The 23,649-nt window shown below is 37.7% G+C and overlaps 1 protein-coding gene and 1 long non-coding RNA gene across 4 annotated transcripts; both read left to right on the top strand.

The window, feature by feature from the left end:
- Nucleotides 1–578: 578 nt before the first annotated feature.
- On the top strand, nucleotides 579–18,141 carry si:dkey-63b1.1 (B2 bradykinin receptor). Of its 2 annotated transcripts, none has more exons than XM_042390822.1 (2): nucleotides 579–678; nucleotides 16,131–18,141. In XM_042390822.1, the coding sequence occupies exons 1-2, from the start codon at nucleotides 655–657 to the stop codon at nucleotides 17,229–17,231; spliced, it is 1,125 nt and encodes a 374-aa protein (XP_042246756.1). In that variant the 5' UTR covers nucleotides 579–654; the 3' UTR covers nucleotides 17,232–18,141. The 2 variants fall into 2 exon arrangements, with proteins under 2 accessions (XP_042246756.1, XP_042246757.1); XM_042390823.1 differs by lacking the exon at nucleotides 579–678 and adding an exon at nucleotides 14,431–14,509.
- A 2,658-nt stretch (nucleotides 18,142–20,799) lies between these two features.
- On the top strand, nucleotides 20,800–23,344 carry LOC121882514. Of its 2 annotated transcripts, XR_006092105.1 has the most exons (4): nucleotides 20,800–21,652; nucleotides 21,762–21,871; nucleotides 22,220–22,393; nucleotides 23,160–23,344. It is a non-coding gene; the product is annotated as an uncharacterized LOC121882514 (long non-coding RNA). The 2 variants fall into 2 exon arrangements; XR_006092104.1 differs by having other exon boundaries at nucleotides 20,800–21,871.
- Nucleotides 23,345–23,649: the final 305 nt, after the last annotated feature.

Consider the following 23,649-nt stretch of genomic DNA (forward strand, 5'->3'; position numbering starts at 1 on the left):
AGGCTACGCTGGTGACTGATTTAACTTTAAAATGTACAAAATTCCCGCCGCCCACCGGACGATCCACGGTTCACTCACCATAGTCTCAGAAAATCCTGTGGGAAACACTGTTAGGTTTAGTTAAACTAAATTAAAATGCTTACTCTCACATTTTCTCCTGCAGTAATTGTTATTACTTTGCTGTGTTGGCACACTACTACGAAATTAATACAGAGGAAATGCTGCATTTGAACTGTTTTTATAACTGAGGTCTCAAACAGATATTTATATAAATGTGTTGACATTCATATCAAATACAAGTATTTTCCTGTAAGGCCTGTAAAGCATCAAGGAATGTGTCTCTAATCTACAAACCACAACAATGTAAGTAGAACTTCCTTTTGACTAAAAAAATCTTTTTCAGAAGAAATACTCTTGGCAACTGCCTGAGGGCTCTTCACTAAACAGCTGCTTTGTCCATGCAACAGATTTCAGCATGTCAAAGGATTATTTTAGCACCCTATATCCACTAGAGGAAAAGGTAGTTTATAGCATATGCTGAAACCTGTTACACGGTATATGCTAAGATGCAATACATGAATGCAAGGGCTGACATCACGCCTACAGTAGAGATGGCACAACTGTATAGCAAACTCCACCGCACAAGAGGCTGGCATGACACTTTTCACAGCTGATATGGTGAGTACAGTTTGTAAACAGAGTTCAGGAAATTCATGCACAGACATACAATCATTTCCCATTCAGACTCTTTTCTCTTTTTTTCAGTTAGCATCTCAGCTGAATGCAGGTTAGCTATTTTGTGAAACCCTGAGCGATGAATTGTTTTCAGTATTCATTGTTTTTGGTTAATAGCGTATGTAATGAGCCCTTGTGCATACCGGAAACATCCAAGCATCCTCTGATTCACGATCGCAGTGTTGTTAGTAGAATCATGCTCAATAGCACATGTTTAGTTTGGGCCAAAGTGGCTACACAGAGGCCTGGCTAGGGACATGCTCAGGGCCACACCAGAACCTAATCTGACAACAGAAACCAGCTGGATCATCTCCTCAAGTGTGGCCAGTGTCTGGCCTCAGCTTGTTTTGTCTTAGTTTATTCAGTGTTGTCATTTTCACTTTGTATTTTAGATTTGTGTTGTGTTCACAGTTTACGTCTTTATACATCAGCTTATTCACTGTACTATTGGCCATGGTCAGCACCTCCCTAACCTCCATTGAACTGAAAATGTCTTGCTTTCACTGTCAACACTCTTTTCAGCCCCCTGGCAGAACAATTTTTTTGCCATAGCACTGTCACTGTGTCCCTATGCAGCAGTGAGTGTCCGGTCCCATATTCAACATACAAGGTGATACAGTGGCAGTGCAATGGCAAAAAATAGTTGTGCTCACAGGAGCTAGGCTAGTAGCATCACCCATAGGATGACATAGCCATACAACTAACTCCAACTAACTGAATTCATCCAGCTTTGTTGCTGAGCTCATCAGTGCTAAGCCCACTTGGCATGCTGCAGTTGTGTATTCTGCACAAGAGATAGAACATCTTTGCAACAAGTTTTGCTGTATTCACAGTTGCTTTATTTTCACACTGTGCTGAAAAGCTCCAAAATAATGTTAGAAATTACAGTGTCTGTATAAGGTACACTGTATTTACATTAATACTTAGAAGTTTTAGACACTGACTAGCTGAAAACTTGGACTCTCAAACATCAAGCATTAATGTGAAGTCACTCTCCCTGGTTTATTACTCTGATGGATTCCAGTTTCAGTAAATGTTATTATTATAAAGTGCTATTCTGTGAATATATTTCACAACAGAGTTTATTTGACACAATGGAACTGCTGACACATTCTGATCTGGAGCAGCTCTATCAGCCAAAATGAGGCCTTCTATGGTGTGGTTTCTGTTATCCTGTTTATCCTATTTCTGTACACTGCAGTCTGAAATCAGATAGCAGCTCATTGTGCAGTAACCTGTTATGGGTATATCAGTTGTGCTTTATTCTATTTCAGCATGTTTTTCTATGTTTACAATGTCTCCAAGAGCTGCTGGAAAGTTCATCGATTATAAGACCAATGAACATAATAATGAGACACCTGTGACAGTGTGTGCACAGTAGACCTTCCCCAAACATAATATGGGGAATGGGGAAAATAACTTGCTATTGGAAATGTTACATGATTTTAATATAGCTATGCTACCTGACTTCTGCGGGGTTACATACAGTAGACTACTGAAACTAATACTGCACTTGTCTAACGATTTGCCTTCTCATCAAGTTGCTGCCTATCATTCCCATGTACTTAATTTGGAACATGTTTAATTTTCACGACTGGAATGAAAACAAGGGGGGAAAAAAGAGCAAACTGTAAAATAATGCAGAGTATTATTTAATAATGCAGTGGATCAGGATTTACACAGTTCACATTGTCTGACCCATATGAAGGCTAACACAAACAAAAGATAGATCACCCAGTTTAGAGTTCCTGAATTCATTCCTGTCTTTACCCAGCAGCCAGTGATGTAAAGCCAAGACAAGAGTGGAAAAATGAAGAGTTTAGCAACAGTAAACCAAGCAGAAGTTTGTTTACATTTGGTAAAAGGAAAAAGAAATAATGGATTTTGGAGGAGAACTGGTACTTTCCTTTCACAGAACAATAAGAAAGAAGAAACAAGGTTTTACCATGTAGATGAGTGGAACTGATATGGAAATGTAATTACTGCCGGATGTCTGCTAATGTCTGTGTAGATATCTGCTCCATCACATTTGGCAGTACATCACTCATCACACCAGTCCAATGGATGTTACAGAGTGGCCAGCCATCACCCTCTGTCTTCTTACAACACGTTCTCAGATTTTAAATATCTAATTGTCAAATGGATAAAAAATAATTTTAACCATATTTACCCATATTTGACAGTGCCCCCAATTGTTGACTATATTGACATGATAGCTTAGGTCAAGAGCTCTCTATAACAGTTGGTTCTATGTCTGCAGCCCCTTTTTGTTGCTGAATTATAAGCCTTCAAACATGCACCAAGGTCAAGGTTCAAAGGTCAGTATTTCAAAGCAGGAGCCATGTAGAATCTTCATACTGACATATGTCGAGACCTTTCCAATGATGTATTTGGTTAAACTCTACAACAAAGTTCTAATTTTCTCATTTCATGGACACAAGACATCCCAGCTAGAGTTTGGGTTAGGGCTGAAAAGACCAACCCATTCATGCATATGCTACTATTTACAAAACCCTGGAGATTTCTTATATCTTTTTGATTCTTGGTTTTGGGATTTTATATCAGCATGACATAGTCCCTTTAATCAGAATCTGTTTTATTAGCCAGTGCAAACATATAAAGACTGTGTCTTGGCGTGTGATCACAAAAAATGCAACGCATATCCTGATTTTGCCAAGTGGTTGTTGTCCTCAGACCAACATTTTGTATGATAGCCCTAAGACAACAACTGCCTCAGCTAATCAGTGTTTGTGATGTCATCACAGAAAGCCCTGCTGCTGATGCCTGCAAAATTAAAAAGAAATAAAAGAGGTAAAAATGGCTGTGCAAAGATTTGCAAATTACAGGGTGCTACATCCAACATGAAAGATTTAAAATTTATTTATAAGTTTACACTAGTGTGCTACTACAGTTTAATTATTACAGTGATATTAAAATGCATATTTGCTTGTAACATTAGCATTTTGCCACCATGGAAGTAATATTTAGATGTTTATATTTTTATAGCACACCTAGCTAAAAAAAAAAAAAAAAAAAAAAATTAGCTAGCTAGCAAACATGACCAAGCTAGCAAGCTACAAAGCCAATACTAACCAAACTTTTAATGTGCACTGCAAATATAAATAATATATATATATAATATTTGACTCAAAAAGACATTTGATTCATTTCCATATTTAAAGGGTACTCGCAAAATATCTAGCTTTAGCTAACAAAGCATAAACTTCCCTTCGTTACCAATGTTGTTTGAGCTTAGGGTAGTGATACATTCAGCAATTTTATGGACAATGCTGCAGGCAACATGCAATAGTGAGAGCTAGGGGTCAAAATCTATCCAATATGCTGAGGCAACTCCTAGGGTACTGTTTAACATCAGATGTTGCCCATAATATTGTTTGTTTGCTTTGCTATCCTTGGGTTAGGGATACTCTTGGCAGTTTTTTGGGAAAATGATATTTTGCTACTGCCTTTAAATATGAAAATAAATCAAATGACTTTTTGTGTCAAATATCACTTTTATTTACAGTATACATTAAACGTTTGGTATAAAAATATCAACATCTAAATATTACTTTCAAATTGTTTCACTTTGAGCCAGAAAGATAGTAATACTCTTCATTTTTGGCTGGTAGCAACCTGGCTAACTGTTAGCTCACCTTTGCAAGCTAATGCGAGCTTACTTCCATGATGGCAAAATTCTAATGTAAAAAGCAAATATGTATTTTAATAGCCTCATAATAATAAAGCTGTAGTAGCAGACTAGTGTAAACTAACTAGTGTAGACTAGTGTAAACTAATGAGTAAATTTGAAAAGTTTCATGTTGGTTGGTCACCTTATATATATATATATATATATATATATATATATATATATATATATATATATATATATATATATATATATAACATGAATCTTGAAACCTGAGCAATGGAGCAAGTGGAGCAAATGCATCCTGATTATTCAGTTAGGGGGAGCAAAGTTATGGTTTTGCTGCCCCACTTTTTGTTTTTTTAAAAATAAACTAATCATCATACAGTCCCCGCAATCAGGTGATTATATTTAAACAGCCTATATCAATGATCATTTTTCTATTTTCAGCAACTGACAAAAACAAGTAATAAAAAAATCTGACGTTTTTGGACCACCCTTTGATTTGGTTCAGTCCAACCTGTCATGAGAGACAGACAGACAGAGCGGAGCGTTTCCTCACAGCGCCAAAGTGTCTGAATCAACAAACAGTCAAATGTTCAGCGGTGGAAAGTAACTTGTTTAGAATGCTCTGTTTTAGTTTCAGTTTTAGTCAGACTTTGGATGGAATTATTTTTAATATAATGATGCATCACTCCGTGTACTGATCTCTCATCCATGATTATGTTCTCATTTTCTCATACAGGCTAAATGAGAGGCGCTAGTTTACTTTAAGAGGTGGTTTGGCAGTAAAGTCTAGTCCTTAAATAACATAGCTCTTTTAAATCTTGAGAAGCAAAAATCACCTTCTGAATTGTGCATTAAAATAGTCCTTGATTTGAGATGATGTAAGTTAAAATAATCTGCTTTTGAAGTTATTTATTCCTGTATAACATTACAACTACATCAGCTAGTGGTGCTAGATAGTTGTTGTGAGGCCGTTTCATTCATCCAAATTGTTTTCTACTTTGTTGCAATTGTTAGACTTTGAGGATGACCTTGTGAGTATTGAGAATAGCAGCCCTCAAGTTTAACATTGTTTAACCAGGTTTAATTATACAAATCATATGGTGATGTGTTGTAAGACTATTTCATTTATGTAAATTGTTTGTCCTTGTTTAACCTTGAAGATGGCCTAGTGGCCTGTAACCTACTGACGTTTTAGGCTACATAATGTTTTTATGAATATAATTTCAAATATCAAAGCGCTATTCTTCTAATAATCATTTCCTGTCCTGATCCACCCAGTTATATACTGTTCTTGATGCATTCCTGGTTTTCATAGCACCCTCAATCTAACTAATCCAGACTAGTGCAGGTGGCTGTTTCTTGACTTTATCCAAGAGGTTAGGTGGTGTAGAACTGCAGGAAATGTGTTTTAAATTACAATGTTTTTTTCTGGGGGAGGACCCCCAGATCCCCTCACCAATTATGTATCGTTCCAAGTTTGCTCCCCCATTTTAATACATAACCAGGTGCCTATGATGACATCACAAACATCGGCTGACACAGTTGTTGTCCAAGGACTATCAGACAAAGTGTTGGTCTCATGATGTGCAAACACAAGAATAAAAATTGACAAAAGTAAGTTAATAATAATATTAATGATAATAATGAAATAAACAAAGTAATACTAAAATTCAATTGAAAATTTAAATTCTATTTATAGGCTGCAATAGTAATTTGTTTTGAAATTGGATATAAAACTTGAAATGAAATATTGGACTGTGCTATGGACAAAGAAATGAAGTGACAAGAGCAAAAACTAAATGTAACATGTGCATAAATTACTCAGTTATGTGACAGTGGAGGTTGAATGCAAAATTCCAGTTTCCTGAAATATATGAAAGTGACAAGTGCAAGGATTAAATGAGGGATGTGAAATGTAAAGTCCAGTTTGATAACCCTGTCTTCATCCTGTTTATATGGCCATGTTACAAGATTTGATGAACACACACACACATACACTCTGCTTTATTGGATGACATGGCTCAATATTGATTGAGGAAGACTATGTTTTAAGAAAGATGATTTCATATTAAATATCCTCAGCCACATATTCTTGGAAATATAAAATGAAATGAGCATTTTACAATCACAGACTAAAAAACAACTTTTCTTAACAGAGATGCTGGCATTTGGATTTGGGTTGCGGCCAACTGGCAGCAATTTGAAATGGAATGAAGCCCACTGACAGCAGACAACCCAAAGCAGGAGTTGAATGCACCCATAACAGAATGCTCCTCTGTAGCTTTCAATTCAAGAATTGACAAAAAACTTTATTTTTCAGAATCAAAGGTGAAATAATTCAAACTGATGGCCTTAACATTAACTGATCTTATTGTTGAGTTATCAAGGACACTTTCATGTTTTTGTGTCAAGAAATTTTGAGGATATCATTTAAACCTTAACACTGGAATTGACAGTGAGGAAAATACTTCCGGGCAGAGGGTCATCCATTCCACCAACTAGACTGATGCTCACAGCGTCATATAGCACTGCGGGAGGGTTAATATTAAGGTAAATGGACAGCCCCACACATTGAAAAATGACGCTAAAGCAGTACCCAGAGCGTTAGAAAGTGATGCCAAGGGGTCCTGACCAATCGTCCACATGTTGACAAGTTGGGAGTGAGAACGCATTGGTTCTTTCCTGATATGTTTTATTCCATTTTATCCGATCACAGCTCCATGGCAATTATGATTTTATGTTATCTTACACTAGGGATGTGCAGAGAGCCCAGTATTTGTATTTGTATCTGTATTTGTTGAGGCAGCAAAATTATTTATATTTGTGTTTGTATTCGAATAAAAGTGGAAAGAGGCTTAAAAATCCTGTTTTTGTTACGCTTTTAGTTTTAGAAAATTAAAGTGTTACAACAAGTGTTCATGAATAAACTAACCTTACGAAGGAGGTCCCCACGCCAGGTCTCGAACTGGAGTCTCCAAGATCATAGATGACTGCGCTGACTACTGAGATAAAACTTTACTCATCGCCTCATTACAGACAGACCTCTACCTATTTATACACCCATAACACAGAGACAGCACACCATGTGACGTGTAGAGAAGAACTTCAAAGCCAATTATTGCTTTGCACTTTTCAATTATTGCCTGTTTTTTACAACCTAACTTTGTGCAAAAGAAAAGGGGAACAACAGATTATGGAGAGTCCCATGGGAGCACTTTGTGTGTGTCGGTAGCTCAGCTTTATCTCTGGGGAACACCCCCAACTCTCGGAGTGATGTCCAAATAATGAAATGTGCATCATGTAGCGGGTGGATGTGACTCCCCAAGTTGAGACCTGCTGATAGACATAACAGCAGAGCAGAGGAGAGACACTAAGATAGCAATGTAACTGACCTGTTCGCTGGTACTTAACATCTTTTTTTTTTCTTCCCAAAAACAAATAATATTTAAAATATTTCTGTGAAACAAATATTCATAAGAAAACCCATAACTTTTGCATTGCCGAATAATGTATTTGTATCCGGGCACACCTCTACCTTACACAAGGGCAGGTGAACAGGACATTCACTGACATTCAAAATGTGCTTGATGTCAAAACTATCATTTTTGTAGCACTGATATTTTTACGCCTCAGTAAATTCATTTTGAAAGTAAACAGTGACTCTGAGGTTTAAGTAACTGCAGAATGTGGAGGTTGATCAGAGCACACTGGGACATACTTGATTAAGGATAAGGATACTTTGTTGGTTTGATTTAATTTCTGCATAAGGACTAAATACCCCTTTGGCCTGAACGTAAGATGACCCTCCTTTTCTATCACCTGTTTTTGGAAAAAAGACTTTTTGAAGATAAAACACATTTTCACACTCATCCTGTTGGCAAAATTAACCCAACCCATTACTCTTAAAACAGAACGTGAATCTCACATTAGCTTGTCTATCAGTCACTCTCTCTTGTCAGGCTTTTGGAGGCAAAACATTTATTATTTTTACTTCTCTGACACTTTCCTTTCTGTCTTTTTGAGCTCTTCATCATCTGTGACAGCAGTAATTCTTTGGCTGTTCGATCCACAGTGTGTTTCTGCTGTAAAGACACAAGCCTTCAGAAACTCCTGCAGGTTAAACTGAGCTAAACAAACTCTTTTAGTGCTGACTCACTCTAACAGATTTAGAGACACTCACTAGCCTAGCAACATTAAGGCTACAAACAACCCATAATGCATTGTCTAGTCCTTGAATATAAGACTAGACTATATTTTTCATCATTTCCAGCAAAAAATATCATTGTATATTTGGGCAAATATGGTAAGTAGGATGAACCAAACAGTATTATAGTATTCAGATGATCAGTGAAAAACAAACACATTCTGGAGTTGATTAAAAAACTCATAATCTAGAAGAAGGTTGGCCTACTGAGCAAAGAAGAGACAAAATATATTATTTTGAATTATTTATGCCTATTACAATTCAAGGGAGGGAATATATTTCTCAAAATCAGTGATGAAAGAATATTTATGTGTATATAAGTGAATGCATGGGCTGGAGCCCTTTTTTCTCACTCTTAATTTCTGTTTGCTTTTTGTAAAGGACTTGAAATGTTGTAATTGCTGGTTTTGATAAATGATGTAGTAATAGTAAATGTATTTATATACCTAGAGTTTTGGGTGAGGGGATAAAATTCTTCTTAGGGACCTGTGTGACAGAGAATAAAAATTTGTTTACTTAAAAACATCAGATGATTACTAAAATCATTTATCAGAATGATACACAGCACACATTTTCATGTTAGGAATGTTCTCTATTTTGCACTTTACAAGCATCAGCCTGTGAACCACTGAATCACACCCTGCAGCTTGTTTAGTTCTTCAGAATTAAACTTCTACTGACATATCAGTCAATCTCTCTGTGCACATGGACCTTCATTTGTCAGTGCCACATTATTTTATTTATTTTTTAATTAACCAAAGCAGAGTGTTCAAAATATGCCGATCCTCCACCTCAGAGCCTGTAAACATGAACACATGAGCGTGTGGTCAGGATGCAAAGCAAAGATAAAGGATCAAATGTATAAGAAAGCCTGTGGGCCTTCTTTGCTGAACCCCCTGTGCAGCGCTCCACCCCCCACTCTAAGACTTTAATTAAGTCATTCATCTCTGGTGACAGGCAGCAGGCTGATCTTCAGATTGCAGTGCAGCAGGCCTCCCTGCATGCTACTGCGTGACCTGATTTGAGAAAGGAAGGAGAGCAAACAGAGGTAAAGCAGGAAGCTGAGAAATGAATGCATTAGAGCATGCTGACAAACCCAACCAACTACAGGAAACCATTTGCAAGCATTTAAGTGTAAAAAGATTAACACTCACGCACAGACTTCATACACACACTGTAAAAAATCAGCTGAACCTGACGGCTGTTTCTCATCGATTTGTTCAAGATCAGCATTAGTACTTCAAAATCTGAGGAAAAAAGATGCTCCTTGTAACTTGAGATGTTCAAACTCATCAAATTTCTGACTTTTTCTCCAGTAAAGGTTTTTTACAGCTGCATCATGCATGTGTGTGAATCGGGAGTGTTGAGAAGTAAATGCAGCATGTAACTCTGTGGAGCACATTCACCATAAAATCAATGAAAATGATGTTTCTGTTTTTTTTGTTTTTTGTTGTTGGAAACTCACTCATCAGACAGCATCAGTTTGAGTTTCTTCTGTCACCAGATTGCTCTAATATGGATGATATTATTGATAAGAATCATCCTCAGTCACATTCAAAATTGTATTTTGGTGCATATGTTAGTCTGCAGATGAAGAAATGACGTGTAGCAAACTGCAAGAGAAAAAACATAAATGAAAAGTGAGGTCTTATGAGTGGTATTTTAGAATTCTTTTTTGATGATTTAGAGACAGGTTTAATGATTGACTCATACCACTGAGGAGGAGCAATATATTAATATTAAAATTAAAACAAACTTTAAACAACTCAGATAGGACTTTTAATATTTTATTTGACTTCAACGCTTCATTTTTTACCAGTAACATCTCTTTTTTTTTCATTTGCTTCTCAATAGTGACATTTGCACTCAAATATGGATTACAATTGTTCATTTCAACAACTATCAGAGGCACCATCAAAATTGCTGTTTTGTATTATATAATGTAGATAGGAATCATATGTTATATAGAGCTGATAAATGCACCAGCAACGGGTGGTGTTGGCTGCATATGTTTCATCCAATTGGGTGTCTGAACTAATAATATGTCATGTATATCCAAAACACTTTGAGTGTCTTTTTGTTGAGGTCATTCTGCATGAGAATAAACATATTACTATCAGAAATGTATACAGACCCCTAACTGCACCAGCTGAGTCCTCTGCTTGTTTGAATTCAACCATTAATTCCACTGACTGTAGTAACAAAATTAATATATTGGGTGACAAAAAGGTTGGAAGGTTGAATGAGGTTAAAACTAAATTCCTTTAATTAGCATCTCATATTCTCAGCTCTCTATTGGCTGATCTGTTTAATCTTTCACTGTACATGTGAGTTATCGGCTATTTGAAAATCTGTACACATTACTCTTCAAGACAAATTTGTCCTCAAGGTCGCTACGTAAACAATTAGGACTTACAGTTTTTGAATGTTCTGTCTCAAAGCAACAAGAGAGCCCCTCAACTCTCTCATTCACACTCATCTGACACTCTTCAAGATTCAAAATTCAGTAACTTTATCGTCCCCAAAGGGCAATTCTTTGCACAGCTGTAATACAACACAGAAAACATCACCAAACAAAGACAACAGCAAACATAGAACGCATTAAAAGATTTTAAAAACCATATATACGAGTCAAAACATTCAAAATGCAAGAATTTAGTATTTTAAGAAGTTAGTATTTAGATGATGAGTGATTTGTATCTGTTGGTTCTGGCTATTGGCAGTCTGAAAAGGGAGTCAGAAGGCAAGACATGGAATTCTGGATACAGGGGATGGGAACTGTCTGACGGACAGGATGGACTGTTTTATGGAGGTCATTCAGATTGCTTAATTGACTTTCAGTGCATTTTAGTGCTTACTTTGACCATCAAGCTTGATGAATTTGAGCAAAAACACACATTTGAGATCTTTTAAAACTGTGGTATCTCAGTCATTTTTAACTACTAACTTTTTAATCTACATAAATCTCTTTATTTTTTATAAATCTCCTGGTGCTCACAGTGAAATTATTTTAATGATATAGTTTTTGAGTTTTGGTGTCTTGTTCTTATCAGTTTCATCAACACACACACACACACACAGACACACACACACAGTCTCAATATTCTGATCCCCAAAGCCTGATTGGCATCTCTGTGTCTGACTATACCAACATCTTATAGGAAGACAACACTGTTATTTTTATACCCTTTACCCTTTATTAAAAGATCTCATCTCTCAAATGTGCTTTCAATATAAGTGATGGAGGCCAAAATCCACAGTGTGTCCAAATAGTCATTTAGTGCAAAAATGCATTTTAAAGTTGATGTGAATCTTATATAAGGCTTCAGCAGTCTGTGTTAGTCATAACAAGTGGATATCTGCCACATTTACAGTCTTTTTAGCATCAAATTCTCTCTTTGTGTTTCCTCAGACAGTGTTTCCCTGTTAGTTAGTTAGTATAGTAACAAAAAGAAGGATTTTGGCAAATAAAAAGACTGTAACATTGAAAGATATCTACTTGATTTGACTCATTTGGACGATGAAGCTTCATATTAGCTTCAGATAAACTTTTAAATACATTTTTGCACAGAAGGAGGACTGTGGATTTTGGCCTCCATTACTTAAGCCTCTTTAACACATAGTTCCTGGTAATTTACTAGGATAACCTTTCAGGCACCACTAGTGATTTTCACTATTCACATATGATTTTTCACTATTCTGGCCGACTGGAGCAGAGAGTATGAAGTTAGCAGTATAATGTTTGCTGTGAATATCAGTACAATGTGCTGATTATGACACCCTGCACGTTCTCCATATGCCTGCTCACCAAAAGTTTGCTCTGCACTCTATAAGAGTTGTTAACATTATGGATATGATTTGGATTGTGATATTAAAGATAAGATAATAATGTTTAACGGAACATGCTTGAAGAGAGAGGAGATATTACTATTTTTGTTGTTTAAATATTTTAAATAAAATGTTCACACTCTTTTGTAAATGTTTATTCACGCAACTAACTGTATTGCTTTCAAAAACATATAATAATAAAAAAAATAATAAATAAAAACATATTGATTATTTAAAGCTCAGTCAGATTGAAGAGTTTGAATAATCAGCTTGAAGTTAGTTGTAGATACATACTGTAAACAACCATGAGTATATTGTACATGATGAATGGAAGTACACATATGAATAAAACTACACATCACAAGTACTAATAGGTACTGGACCAGCACAGTCTTTGTGTGTGTGTGTGTGTGTGTGTGTGTGTGTGTGTGTGTGTGTGTGTGTGTGTGTGTGTATGAGTCAGTGAATGGTTACTGGCAGTTAAGGAGTCTAATGGCTTGGGGGATGAACTGTATGCCACGGTACCTTTTCCCAGAAGGGCAAAGAGTCCATGATGGGGATGAGTGGTGTCCCCAGCAATGTTGGTGGACTTGGTCAAGCAGCGTTTGTGTGATATGTCCTAGATGGATGAGAGTAAAGTCCTGCAGGGACATCTGGTCTGGGCATTGCAGTCTCCATACCAGAAAAAAATGCAGCTGGTTAGTACACCCTCTATGGTGCCTCTGTAGTATGTGGTGAGGATGGGAGGAGGTGTGCTCTCCTCATCTGTAGCAGGAAGTGCTTAATGTAATAATGCTCCAAAGTGATTACACTTACCTGGACGGCTTTATACAATTAGGTTGAGCAAGCCTGATGGCCTGGAGGATTCACAGTATGTGAAAGGTCAGTGACAGAAACTGACAAACATGCCAGTCACATTAGGTCTATACAGTTTGACTTCAGCTTCATCCTAGCTGCAATATGATCTTACAGAGGAATGGTAATAGCATATAGAACAAAACAACACAGGGCCATAGAACAATGAGAAAATAGCAACCTTGTCTGAGGTGTTCCTATTTTTATTCTTTCTTTCTTCAGCTCTCTTGTGAAGAGATGCTTAGTTCATTGTGTAGCATAAACTGTACAGTCGGTGTGTTCTACACTTTTTTGTCATAATTTTTCATGTTAGTTTTCATGAAAGTTGCCAGCTATAAGCTATGAGGTTCCCATTCATAAGATGCATTTGTAGAAGGCTCTGTTTGCTTCTTCAATCAGAGAAAACAGCCGTCAGTACATCTCAAACCTATTTGGATTGCTGAACCATTTGGAGATGTGATCAATGATTCAGAGGTGTAGAACCATACTGCATGTATGACTCAAAGGCCAGGAGGAATTGAAATAAATACTCTCAGGAAAATAAAAGCCATTCCTCTTTACATGAGAACACGCGTGTTCTTATTCTATTTCTTTTAGCCTGTTTCTTTGCCAGGAGATGCTTTTGCATGAACACACATGATCTACTTCAACACAGCTCTGCTTCACTTTCAAACAGCTGCACACATCTGGCAGTCGCCCAATGCAACCAGACACCTCCATTTTGGTACTGCTCCAACTGTGGAGTGATCTTAGAAGGGAACCTCGACAGCTGCTGAGGGACTGGACAGGTTTATTTATTGTTTTCTAACCCAGCTTTTCCCAATCAGAACAGAGATTTGAACCTTTCTTACACAGAGATATTTAATCACATTAACACTTAGCAATTGCATTTGTGGTTGATGGCTCAAATACTGAAGCCAAAATTCCAATTATATGTGACTAAACTCTTACAGCCTATTTGTCGCCAGTCACTGCGTCAGGGATAAAAGTGAAAAAATAATCTTTCTGGACTGCAAATACCTTTTTGATGAGCCGGAGCATAGTAGCTGGGGGGGAAAACAGGCGTGGGTTATGAGTGATGACGCAATGATGATCTCAGGGTCTGCTCATATAAAAGTGACCAGTCTTACAGTGCTTGCTCTAGTGGAGGCTAGATCACCGTGCTGATTATATGCTTGGACTGAACACGAGGCACATCTGGATGGAACGGGCAGAGTCACACAGATGAGGTGAGCAGATGCGAAACTTTGCACAAAGCAGATTGAGTGGGAAGTGTATCTCATTTATTCCTAGTGCCTGGACAGGGAGGATGCAAACAGGGACCAAAGATATTTTCATTTACAGCTGTTCTGCTTGCTTTCAGCTCTATACTTTCTTCATTAATAACCAGCAGTAAAGCTTACAGTAATCAGGCTATGTCTGGACAGTCTCAACAAAAAATGTAAGCAATCAAGAGACAGACAGCTTGACCTGTCTGTATTATGCTGTTTCACAAGTGTACAATTCCACAAAACTAAAATCAGCTCCTGCTGTGGTTTCTGTGGTTGCTATGATCACATAGCCGGTAGAAAAAGTTGTGCACACCTGAAAAAGCATCTTAAAAGCCATTTGTTTTCTTTGGCTTTCTCTTGATTTTATAATTTTAACTTTGCGGATTATACACAGTGTTTATACAGGGTTATACACAGGTGGCTGACACCAAATAGTCCTGTTTTAGAGTAAAGTTTTTTGTCCATGTCCTGTAGCTGAACAGGCTAATAGGACTTAAAACCATGGTTACAATTTACTAGTCTTTTTGATAATGTTACATAAAATTTAGTAAGTCTTCATTTATATGAACAGATGTAAGCTTTTACAATATTCTTTTATTACAGAGATACGAATGGATAATAATTTGAATTAAAAAAAATGTTTTAGCCTGACTGTAATGAACTGATACAGTTAATTATTGAGCAGTGATAGCATGGAATTCATTACCAAGTTTTTTTGATTTCAGAATGTAATATATGTTTTAAGAAAAAGTTAAGATTGTATTTGTTTACACAAGGACTAGTGTAGAAAAATATATGGCCTTTTGTGTTTTTTGTTCTTGAAGATGTGATTGGATCCCACTTTTATTTGTGATTTAGTGGATGATTTGCTAAGTGATTTCTTTTCTCAATGATTTAAGAGATGAAATTATTATACAGAGCTATGGTATGTGTTAGACAGGGTTTGAGTCGGTGTTGGTTGTGTCTTCGTGGTTCTGTTAAGTATTGTGAGTCTTACGGTGAGTATGAATGTTACAGATGTGTATTGATGTATTTCTGTTATTGAAATATTGTTAAAAATACTTATGGGGACCCCAGGAAGAGTAGCCTCTGTTACAATCCAGTGGCTAATGGGGATCTGAATAAAAAAACAAACACTTACATGCCATTTGATTTTGTCATCATCAGTCCTCAGTTGAGCCTTGAACTCAGTGCTCTGTCAATTTCAATCATGCTACTCAAAGGAGAGAAGGGCCAATTCACTGAAATATAGCCTAACGTTTTGCACAAGCTGCCCAAAATTCAATTTTTTTCATTTATATAGCGCCAAATCATAACAAAAGTTATCTCAGGGCACTTTTCATATAGAGCAGGTCTAGACTGTACTCTTTAATTTAAATTGGCAATTTTTACCTGGCCAGTTAAATAAAAACACACTTTCTACTTATTTTATATAATGTCTTCTATCCATCTTCCATCTACCTCTCTCACTTTTCCTCTCCCTGTAACACACTTATATTCAGAAAAATTGTATATAAATGAAGTTTGCTTGCTTGCTTATGATGACAATGCTTTGACTATGAACCACTTTTGTTCATAGATTCCAATGGTTGTGAATTCATCAGACTGGTTGGTCCAGAGTGTGGACCCGGAGCTGGACAACTGCAGTAACTACACTGAAGCCTGGCTATGGCTGTCCTCCCTACAACCGGCATACTTGGGTCTGATCAGCATTATGGGGCTCGTGGGAAATGGCCTGGTTCTCTGTGTGTTCTTCCTGCAGAGGAAGCCCTGCACTGTGGCAGATATCTACCTGGGGAACCTGGCTGCTGCTGACCTGGTCATGATGTCCTGCCTTCCCTTCTGGGCTGTCACTATTGCCCGGGGGTACCAGTGGGACTTTGGGGAAGTCCTCTGTAAGCTGGTCAATGTGGCCATCTCAATGAACTACATGTGCAGTGTTATGTTCCTTATGATGGTCAGCTTGGACCGCTACATGGCTCTGTTGAAGCCCATGAGCCCCGGCCGTCTGAGGAGAGCTGCCTGGGCCAAGCGTATCTGCCTGGGGATCTGGACCCTGGGCTTCCTTCTCACTTTGCCCATCCTGCTCTTCCGCACTGTGAAGCCCGTAGAGGATCCTGGTGTGGAAGCCTGTATCCTGGCCTACCCCCACCCAGTCTGGAGGGTTCACTACAACATTGCCAAGAATGTCTTGGGCTTCCTAATCCCTGTCCTGGTGGTTGCTTATTGCACCCATTACATTGTGGCTGCTCTGAGCAACAGGGGAGCCAGAGGATTCCCCAGGGTGAGGAAAGAGAGGAAGGCCACCTACTTGGTCCTGGCTGTGCTGGTTGTCTTCCTCATCTGCTGGACACCACACCAGGTGATGTGCTTCCTTGACACTCTTGATTACTTCAAGGTCACACCTGGATGCCTCTGGGGTCACATGTTAGACATTGGCATACAGCTGTCTACATATCTGGCATACAGCAACAGTGCTGTTAACCCCTTCCTGTTTGTCATGGTGGGGAAGCACTTCAGGAGAAAGGCAAAAGAGGTGTTTGGGAAAACTTTGAACCCCTGGTCAAAAGACATTTCTTACCTGACTGTGGGCTTCACCTCAGTGAATAGACTCAATGAAACACAGCGTATAAGCATTGGAAAACTTGAAATATTTGGACTAAAGCAAACTGTTTCATGACCAATTGCTGCAAAGATTCCTGCAGTTTTTGCCAAGTAAACCAGTAAACCACCTGTCATGAACTGTCATCAGAGGTCTACATTAAAACAGGTGCACATAAAAAATATATTTTATAAAATAAAAGATTTTGAAAGAACACTGTATTGACTACTTGATGAGAAGTGAAGCTGCTTTGATAAATGTTAAAGCCGCATTAATTGATTTTTTTTGCTACTTGGGGGCAGCAGAACAAGTTGAAAACACAACATTGACATATTATCACCTTATACATATTATATATGTTCTGGTGAACATGTTAGCAGTTGACTATACATCCAGCAGACATGTAGCAATGTTAACATTCATTTGTGTCCATCCAATGAATGTACATCTAATATTCACTCTCCTTTTAGCTCTGGTTTAATCTCCTGGGATAAAGATCTGGCTCTTTATGGATTTAGCCAGATTTGAACTGTGAATTGATTGCCTATTTCTAATTTTTGGATTGGATTTGGATGGAAACAGTTAATGATCTAGCTGCCATATGATCAGATGAATTTCTGACAGGTTTGCTGTTATAAGATTACTTATGAACTGTAACAAGATTGTTTTAATGTTACTGGAATAGTATTTTATGTGTTGCAGCTAGTTCCATTTACAGTAAGGCTGTGATAGAAATAAAACTGAACTTTGCTGCAAAACAGCAAGACCAACCTGTCTGCATCTGTGGCTTCATATTCATTTTTTTTTCTTCTCATTTTCTGTTCATAGTTGAATGGTGAATAATGCTGCCTTTCTCTTTTTTGTCAACATTTTTCATAAAAGTTTATTGAAATTGTAAATGGACAAACTGATCAAGAGTTTTGTGTTTTAGTTCAGTGTGATGTTGTGATGGTTGATCATATTGCAGCGTGACTTTAGAAGTCGTACATTCTGGCCCTACAAAAAGGCTGTTTAAAAATAAATGCTATATTCTCTGCTATGTTCACCAGCTCTGTCTGCTCTTTTGTGCTGGACAGGTAGTGTACAGTGGAGTTTTTAGGGCCCTATAGCTTAAAACAGCTGCCTGCTGCTGCTGGAAACAAGCTTAATGAGTTTGCAGGCCGGAACAACAAAGAAGTGAGCTTAAAGAGGCTAAAAACCTCTGTAGAACTTAGGGGAACTGCAGACTTTGTGATAATTCTCTTTGGGTTTGTTACTATGACCCTTTCACACAGTGTTGCCAACTATTTTCAGTGGGAAGTAACTAAAGCCTGCAGGACTAATTTGCAGATCTATGACATAATGATGTAATTACATACATATAAGATTTTAAAATATTTACAAAGTTAAGTTAAATCTAACTAAACTCAAACTAAACTGACTGTAACTAGTTATTTCATTAGCTTTTTTTTTTTTCAAGCAGCGCCTCAATGTGCATCTAAATCTACCTCTAATAATAATATTTATGTATCATCTGTTGTATCAGCTCTGAAGTATCATGAATAGAGAGATTATCATGCACTGGAATAAATTCACTATTGTCAATTCTGTCTACTTTGACAAAACAAAATCAAACTTAGATAGTAAAGTTAAAGCTTTTAGAATAAAAACAATGAGGATCAATAACTGGTCATTTGGTATGCTCATTCACAACTCTGTCTGGCTGATAATTGGTCCATTGAACGTGCTGCTGCTCTGTCCCACCCACTGAACAGTCAGTCCAGAGAGCCACATTCGCTCTCATTCACCAAGTAATACTGGAGATTCCCTTCAAGGAGAGAAGGTAAGGTTCGTACAGAAAGTCGCTAGATATGTCGCTGGCCACGTTTTTGAAAAAAAAAGTCGCTACAGGGGTCTGAAAAGTCAGTAAATCTAGTGACAAAGTCGCTAAATTGACAACACTGCTTTCACATCACACATATTAATTTGATTCATTTTTAATATAAAATATCAATAAGTTCAGCTTTACCTTAAGCTCCTGGTGAGATATGCATTGATCAGGAATATTTCAGATGATTCTTGTTATAGTGGGGCAGCTAAGTGAAATCGTTCAGTATCGAAGCAAAATCATTCAGATGGTGATACTCCACCATCAGCCGTTATAACAGCATTTGTCTGTTCATGGGCTTGGTCTATTGCCATGGCTGAGAGTGGTCCATCTGATTTGTGGACAACAAAGTTTCCTGCAGAGGACTTCTGGGTCCTGACATCTGGGTGTTGCTTTTCAAGTGATAACATGTCTCTGAGGTGTATAGAAAGTCAACGAGCATAATTCACATTCTTGTTGGCAAAGAAATAAGGTATCAGTCACCTTCATCTAATAGGACAGGATCAAGCATGATTGGTAAAGCATTCATTGCTTTGAACTGAGGGATATTTTTTGCAATCATACTATAGCCATCCTGTTCTGTACTATATGAAATTGGTGGACATTCTTTTTTTTTCTTCCTTTTGTCCAGTTGACAAAGACAGCACTTGTTCCAATCTGTTCACCCCTTGGACAAAGATTCTTCAATGTCAGCCATATTCAAGAACATATGGTGAGAAACAATTAAAGGCCAAGGGTTTATCCTTTTACCACCTTATTGTAAGCACTTTCTTGTATGGAATACAACTAGGTTCACACAGTAAATTGCCCTACATCTAGCCTAATCGCTCATCCAGTGTCATTTAAGTCCTTTGCAATCTGTACACCATCCGGATAATTAAAGCCCCATCATCCTTGGCTTGACTCTCCTGCGCTGGTATATCCTGTCAATTCAGGTGTGGATATCTAACTCACATGGGGGCTAATTAGATATCTTTTGGGACACTTAACTGTATTACTTTACAGAAGCTGACATTGAACTCCATGCTGAGTTTCACAGTAGTGATGTCACCATTGTGCCCTGGTAGTGCATGACAGTCACTCATATAATTACAATTACAGTTTAATTTTCAAGTGGCTAACTATTTTTAGTGGCAAATTTTTTTTATATGAACTAACCTTTGATGAGTCCCTGTGCGAAATTTGGTGCTTGTATCACAAAGTGAATGATTCTGCCAAAATTTGCACTATAAATTGTAATTACTGGAGTCCATATGCCTCAGTAATGCCAAGGGACTTATTAGCACAAATAGTCCATATGGCTTTGTCTCTGTGCCATCCTGCCGTTTGCGCTGTCTTATTTCCCTTTGTCATCATCTTGTTGACATGCTAAGAAATATTAGCATCTTTAACAGACTCATTTCCAGTGCAAATTCTTTTTTATGTTGTAATCGATGCTAAATAACTACTCTCAAGTGCTGGAGATTAATCCCAATGTGATCTATATTGTCTCAGACCTTCTTCTGCCTATGATTAAGTGCATCATTATGAAGGCTAACTATTCAAGACCTGCACTAAGAAGGGAACTTATTGCAATGTGATTAAACTGAAGGAAGGTCACATTGTTCATGAAAAGTTGTGGTGTTTATAACAGATATTTTTAATAACGATCCACATGTTTTATTGGTTAATTGTCATTTCATCTGTCAGAATTAATCAACCAACAACAACAAAAAAAGACTTAACTGTGTCAACATGTAATTTCAACAGCTAGATCTCACCACTGTAGCATGTAATATGTATCATTAATGGATACAGTATGTGACAACAAGATAATGTGTGGCAAAACAACACTTCCTAACTAGATCCTAACTCTACTGTTTGATTCAGAGCAAAGGATGCATTCATGATCTGGATTTTAGCACAGCCAGCTAGTCTCCCAGCTAACGTTAGCCCTGGCTCTCCATGTGGATCCAACCGGAGCACTGAGCCCTGGTTTGTTACTCAGGTTAAAGTGGGAAGAAGCAGTGGGTCTGATGGACAGCTTGGGTGAAGTGGAGCCTGCGGAGGAAGCACCCGGACCGTCAGGGTGACACAGTCAGTTAAGGGAAGCACCATTAGGCCGCGGAGGAGAAGGCCTTTTTATAATTGGCAGAATTCGCTGATGCCGATATTTCATTTTAGAGCTTTTATCGGCCGATACTGATGACATGCTGATAATATTGTGCATCCCTAGTACATACAGTATCAAAAATGTACACATTATGTGATGGCTTATTGTGTCACCATTTAATTTTGAGTTCTTAATTGGCTTTTTTTAGGTTGAGTCAAAAGCTTTGTCATTTCATTTTTCCAGAAAAGTATGAGGATGCAAGAAAAAAACTCCCTGAGGCAGACACATTCTCAGACATTCAGTCAGATGTTAGCAAATGATGCTAGCATTAGCATGGTAGTCCACTAGCATTAGCATGTTAGTTCATTTGCTAGCTAGTGCTAGCTTGACCTGTTTGCACTGATTACACATGGACTGATTTGGTTATTAAGATTGTGTAATTTAAGTGAATATTTATTTTATTGAATAAAGATCAGCTTTACGTTAAAAGAGCAGAGGAGCACAATCGCTTGTTGACCGGCATGGAGAAATACGCTTCAGGTGTGAACAAACAGGCTCCTGCTTGTGCGAGAATTGACACTTCGCAGCGCTTCCACTTCCAGTCTGAATGTACTGTTAGATCAGTTGTATATTTTATGTTTTCTTGCAGATACCCAGAAGATGGTTCCATGAAAACATCATGACCAACAACATCAGGCCACATTACCTCGTCCTGCCCTTTCCAGTACTGAAAATTAGTCAGTAGTCACTCTCAGACAGGTGAGAAAAGTTGTGACATTTCCACACAGAGTAATTCTATTGCTTTTTGATTTTTTTTTCTTTTTCAAAAGATGATGTTTGGTTTCTCAAATAAGCACAGCTTAGAAGCAGCGTCAATTGGATAATATACATCAATATACTGTAACTGTTATATACAGTGAGGATTATCAGACTGAAAACCATATGTTTTCAGTTTGAGTTAGTTCAAATTATCTGGAAAAGACAACAACACCACTGAACACAATCGTGTTGAATACCTCAGTAGTTTTTTTCATGTTTAAACAGAGGACATTGAAAATCATTTAATAGGTTCTGAGTATTTCTGTTCTTGTCATTCTCATATTTTAGATACTGAAGGAGGCAAAAGTCTACAGCTCCATCCTAGAACTTCAGAGGGCTGTAGTAAGAAAAAAAAGTGTCCTCAGGACACAACTTTGACCCAGAAAGCCAGATGATCCACATCAGCATGGTGTGCTGTCAGCTGTACCAGCCTCGACCACTCAGGAGCCATCGCAGACACAGGTCAGCAGGAGACATGACATGAAAATGTATCAGACTCGATTGCTGTGCAAGAGATGGTTGTTACACTATATTCACAATATGGTTATTCTTCATAGAGTTTATCTATTTGACATTAGAGTCAGTTCTGGTCAAACTCTCAGAGAAAAGTGCTGCTTTTCTATTACCCTATTACTGAGAAAATATATAACAGAAAAGTAACAATGCTATTCAACACAACCCAGGACACATCTGATCAGGTGTCATAATGTGGGAACAGAAACAACAGATGGCAGTAAATTAAGAGATATTTATGATAATTAAGTAAACAATTGAAGAAATAATTGCAATTACAGTGTGTGTCAGTTAGTAACATCAGTAATGTAGGTGTGAATGTGTGAACAATGAAGTGTAAGGTGTTGTGGAGTAAAAACAAAACTAGAATCAAATGAAAAACAAAACCCTGCAGCTGCTGTTTGGAATGAGTCAAGGTGAGAGAGTGCCCAAACAATGCTTGGAGTTGACCTTTTATCCTCTGGTAGCATTAGGCCCAGGTGCTCTGAATTCAGCTGGCTGCCACAACCACATTCTCTCAGATACCTTTATGGACACAAGAATATAACAATAACTCATTACCACACCAGCATCAATACACTTAAGGTAGGTTAGGCAGGGGCCATAACACAGGTCAAAGGCCATTCTCAATAATAAACTCTTTTTTTTTCTTTTGGGCATGTAAAGATTCAACATGTGGATCCTTTCATATTCCTAACTGTTGTATTCTTTCCAGAGGCCACAGAGACAGAGTCTTGCCATGGCATCAGATGAGGACCACCTGTGAAATGTCTAGTCATGCACCACATTTGAAACTACATATTTACCATACCAAATTGGCCTCTGTATATCTGTACACTGTATACATTTGTGACTACTTTTTATCCAGCATTCTGTATATTTTTATTCTTGACCCAAATAAATCAGGATCATCACCTTCTGCACCGTCTTCCAGCTTCTGTTAAAAGGTCCACGGCTCCCACCTCCACCAGCCACCATCCATGCAGAAAAATAAAATATTGTGGCTCCTGATCACCATGGGCCCTATGAGTGGGCTGCCAGTGGTAGTAAATCATAATTTAAAACATTGTTTCTAGAAAGCATTTAGATTCATACTTAAAAGTTTAACAATGAACATTAGAAATAGGGGAACTTGAAGTTATGTTTTTTATCCCTTAAACAGTCAGTCTTAAATTTGACTTGAATAGGTGCACAAACTTCATATA

The sequence above is a fragment of the Thunnus maccoyii genome, chromosome 17 (assembly GCF_910596095.1).
Source record: "Thunnus maccoyii chromosome 17, fThuMac1.1, whole genome shotgun sequence".
In the NCBI taxonomy this organism is placed as follows: domain Eukaryota; kingdom Metazoa; phylum Chordata; class Actinopteri; order Scombriformes; family Scombridae; genus Thunnus; species Thunnus maccoyii.